Below are 3,605 nucleotides of genomic sequence, written 5' to 3' on the forward strand. Positions count from 1 at the left end.
AAAAGATGCTGTATTATAATGGTAAGCGTTGGAGATTAACAAACCCAAAACGCTATAAATATGTAACACACCTTTCTTGCAAACCAAAACCAAAACCAAACACAAACCAAAACGGCAGACAAATTCAAAAAAAAAGAAAAGAAATACTGACACAGAAAACGCACCACCAAACAACGCTCATCGTACTCTGCTCGGCCTCGACTTCCCGCCGCTCGCACTTTCTCTCTCTAACCAGTAACCCCCCGTCCCTATCTCTCTAAAATCTTCCGCTGGAAGATATACAGACTTCAAAGCAGGCTACAAGCCTATAGCGCTTGACCATTTAATACAAATTCAAACCATTCACACATTAACACCGTCCTGCAATAAAGAGCTCTCTCTCTCTCTCTCTCTTGAAATTGTGTATGTCCGAATGTGTCAAATGGCGGTGTCGAAGAGCAGCAAGAAGAAGCACCAGAGTTACATTTCGGTGCCGTCTCAGATAATCAACTCAATCTCACAATCCTCGCTGGAGTCTCTGCTGCATTCCCCCAAGAAGAAGAAGAAGAGCCGCGCCTCCAAGCTGCGAGTTCTGCTCAACAACCCAAGATTTCTCATTTTCTTGATATTTTCCATGTGCTCTCTGTGGATGCTCAAGATGTGGGCTAAATTTGATCCCATAATTCCCTTTCCGCGTAACCCGTGTTTCATCTCGCGGCGGAGCTCTCTTCTTTCGCGTGGGTTGTTGAGCTCGCAGCTGAGTGTGGATGGGAGCGAGGAAGAACTCGGTGAGTTTTGGAAGCAGCCTGATGGAATGGGGTATAGGCCGTGTTTGGATTTCAGCGGAAATTACACTGCAGCGAGCGGTGGGATTGTGCAGGATAGGACTAAGTATCTGTTGGTGGTGGTTTCCGGCGGAATGAATCAGCAACGGAATCAGATCGTTGACGCCGTCGTGATTTCCAGGATTCTTGGTGCAGCTCTCGTTGTGCCCATTTTGCAAGTCAATGTCATCTGGGGTGATGAAAGGTTTGATCTTTTGACCGTTTCTTGATTTTCATTGAGCTGTATTTCGGTTTTTTTAATTTGACGCAGTTGTTGTGTAGCACTCCGATGACCATTTCAACTTTGGTGAAGGGAAAATAAATAAATAATTAATTAACTAATTAGTTGCGTTGTGATTGTCGCAGTGAATTCTCTGATATATTCGATTTGGATCATTTCAAGAGTGTGTTGGGGAGCGATGTGAGAATAGTGAACTCACTTCCTTCGACGCATTTGATGACGCGGCCGGTGGAGGAGAAGCGGACCCCACTTCACGTCTCGCCGGAGTGGATCCGCTCACGTTACATGCGACGGGTAATAAGCCAATCACAAATGCTTCCCATTGTGTTAATAATCCCTTGAAATCTTGAATGCAATGTTAAAAAATGGAGGGAAATTTTTGAACTTTGATGCAGATTAGGAGGGATGGTGTGCTGCTGTTGCGTGGTTTGGATTCGAGGCTTTCGAAGGATCTTCCTTCCGATCTTCAGAAGCTTCGATGCAAGGTATCTTGATGTCTATATGATGAAAATTGATGTTGGTTTCTTGTTCTACCTTAACTGGTGATAGAAAATGACTATTTTGATTTGCAGGTTGCATTTCATGCGTTGAGATTTGCCCCTCATATCATGGAAGTTGGCAACAAGCTTTCGGAGAGGATGAGGAGCAAGGGGCCTTATGTAGCCCTCCATCTGAGAATGGAAAAGGATGTGTGGGTGAGGACGGGATGCCTTCCCGGCCTCGGTCCTGATTATGACGAGATGATCAGTAACGAGAGGAAGGCGCGTCCCAAGCTCTTGACCTCGAGATCCAACATGACCTACAATCAAAGGAAACTTGCTGGGCTGTGCCCTTTAAATGCCTTGGAGGTTGTAAGGTGGGAGCTTTTGGAATGAGACAAGCTGGAGTGATGCAATGTCCAATTAGCATTTCTTCTAAACTATCATGTGTTTTGTTGTGTGTTAGGTTGCTCAAAGCTTTGGGAGCTCCTAAAAGTGCAAGAATCTATTGGGCAGGAGGGATTCCTTTAGGAGGGAAAGACACCCTGCTTCCATTTAGGAGTGAGTTTCCTCACTTCTACAACAAAGAAGACCTCGCCTTGCAAGGGGAGCTCGAGCCATTTGCAAGGCGAGCTTCCTTGATGGCCGCGATTGATTACATAGTTTCGGAGAGAAGTGATGTGTTCATGGCTTCTCATGGTGGGAATATGGGACATGCTATTCAGGTATATGATGTGTGTGTGTGAGAGAAAGAGAGGGAGTTTGATCAACTTTGTTGCTTATCAAGTGTTGTTCTGAAACAGGGGCAGAGGGCCTATGCAGGGCACAAGAAGACTATAATCCCTAACAAAAGACAGATGCTGAAATATTTCATGGATTCTTCTCTTGGTGAGGATGAGTTCAACAGCATCATCCAAGACTTGCACCGCGATTCACTGGGGCAGCCGGAGCTCAGGACTAGCAAGGCCGGGAGGGACGTCACCAAATATCCTATCCCGGAATGCATGTGCAATGCCACACTCACTCATTTGACACAATAAGATGACTATTGGAGGTTGTGTAGTGTAGGAAGATCAACTCGACTAATGTCATATGGCGCGATCCTCAAACTTCACGCTCAACACACAGGACAGGACGCGAGCGTCGCATTCGGCCATGGCCGATTCTGCTGCGTTGTGAATGGTATAAGTGGAATAAGCTATATATTAGCTACATGGAGTCTCTCCCTTGTGAAGTTATCATCTCTTGTCAATACAGTTTTGAGTGAGGAGCATGTATAGTAATAGGGAAGCATATATGTATTCTTTTCTATTTTTATTTTATTTTATTTATTTATTTATTCTTTATGTTGTATTAAGAGATCTTGTTGTGGACATGTACACATATACTGATATACTGATAAATTGAATTGTTACAATTCCTGATACATTGAATTTTTTCCATTCTGTTTTGTGTTTGTGAAGATGAGCTCAACTCGTCCAACGAGATAATTAAGTGGAAATAGTTGAAACAGGTATCGCTGCAAATGGGCGATGGTGATCCAAGTTTTTCTTCAATGGTTATATGATTTTTTTTTAAATTTCTCTGCCAGAGGAATAGAGGTACCATGGTTTTAAACTTTTAAAGAAACACTCTCAAATAGTGTTGCCCACGGGCCCGGAACCAGTTCACGGTTCATCTTTCCGGTGAAAAGTAACCGGCCCGTGAAGAGAATCAGAAGGGTCGGTTCTGGGCTGGGCCGAAAACCGCATATTCAAGGACAGTTTTTATATTTTTTTTATTTTCTTTTAATTTTTTTTATGTATTGTGTATATTTTTCTTATTAAATTACATTATTTAATAAATTACATATAACAAAATTGTTGACAAAACTATAAACGAAATAAAATTATACCACATTAACGCCCATAATGTAATAAAATTTGCATTTTTATTAAATTTAAAGAAAAAATTAGTAGTATAATTTACATGTACAAATAAATTACAAAAAAATTTAACCTTCGATTATAAAAATTTTATAATATCAAAGTTATTAAAAAATTGAACAAGTAAACTAAAGTTACTAATTTTTTTTTTACTTTT

At 41.5% G+C, this 3,605-nt stretch overlaps 1 protein-coding gene across 1 annotated transcript; it reads left to right on the plus strand.

Annotated features, from left to right (window-relative positions):
- LOC131022220 (O-fucosyltransferase 20-like) lies at nucleotides 1-2,949 on the plus strand. Its single transcript, XM_057951668.1, has 6 exons — nucleotides 1-1,008; nucleotides 1,170-1,338; nucleotides 1,440-1,529; nucleotides 1,617-1,900; nucleotides 1,990-2,248; nucleotides 2,327-2,949. Exons 1-6 carry the CDS (start codon nucleotides 413-415, stop codon nucleotides 2,561-2,563), a joined length of 1,635 nt encoding a protein of 544 aa, XP_057807651.1. The 5' UTR covers nucleotides 1-412; the 3' UTR covers nucleotides 2,564-2,949.
- Nucleotides 2,950-3,605: the final 656 nt, after the last annotated feature.

The sequence above is a fragment of the Salvia miltiorrhiza genome, chromosome 4 (assembly GCF_028751815.1).
Source record: "Salvia miltiorrhiza cultivar Shanhuang (shh) chromosome 4, IMPLAD_Smil_shh, whole genome shotgun sequence".
Taxonomy (NCBI): Eukaryota; Viridiplantae; Streptophyta; class Magnoliopsida; order Lamiales; family Lamiaceae; genus Salvia; species Salvia miltiorrhiza.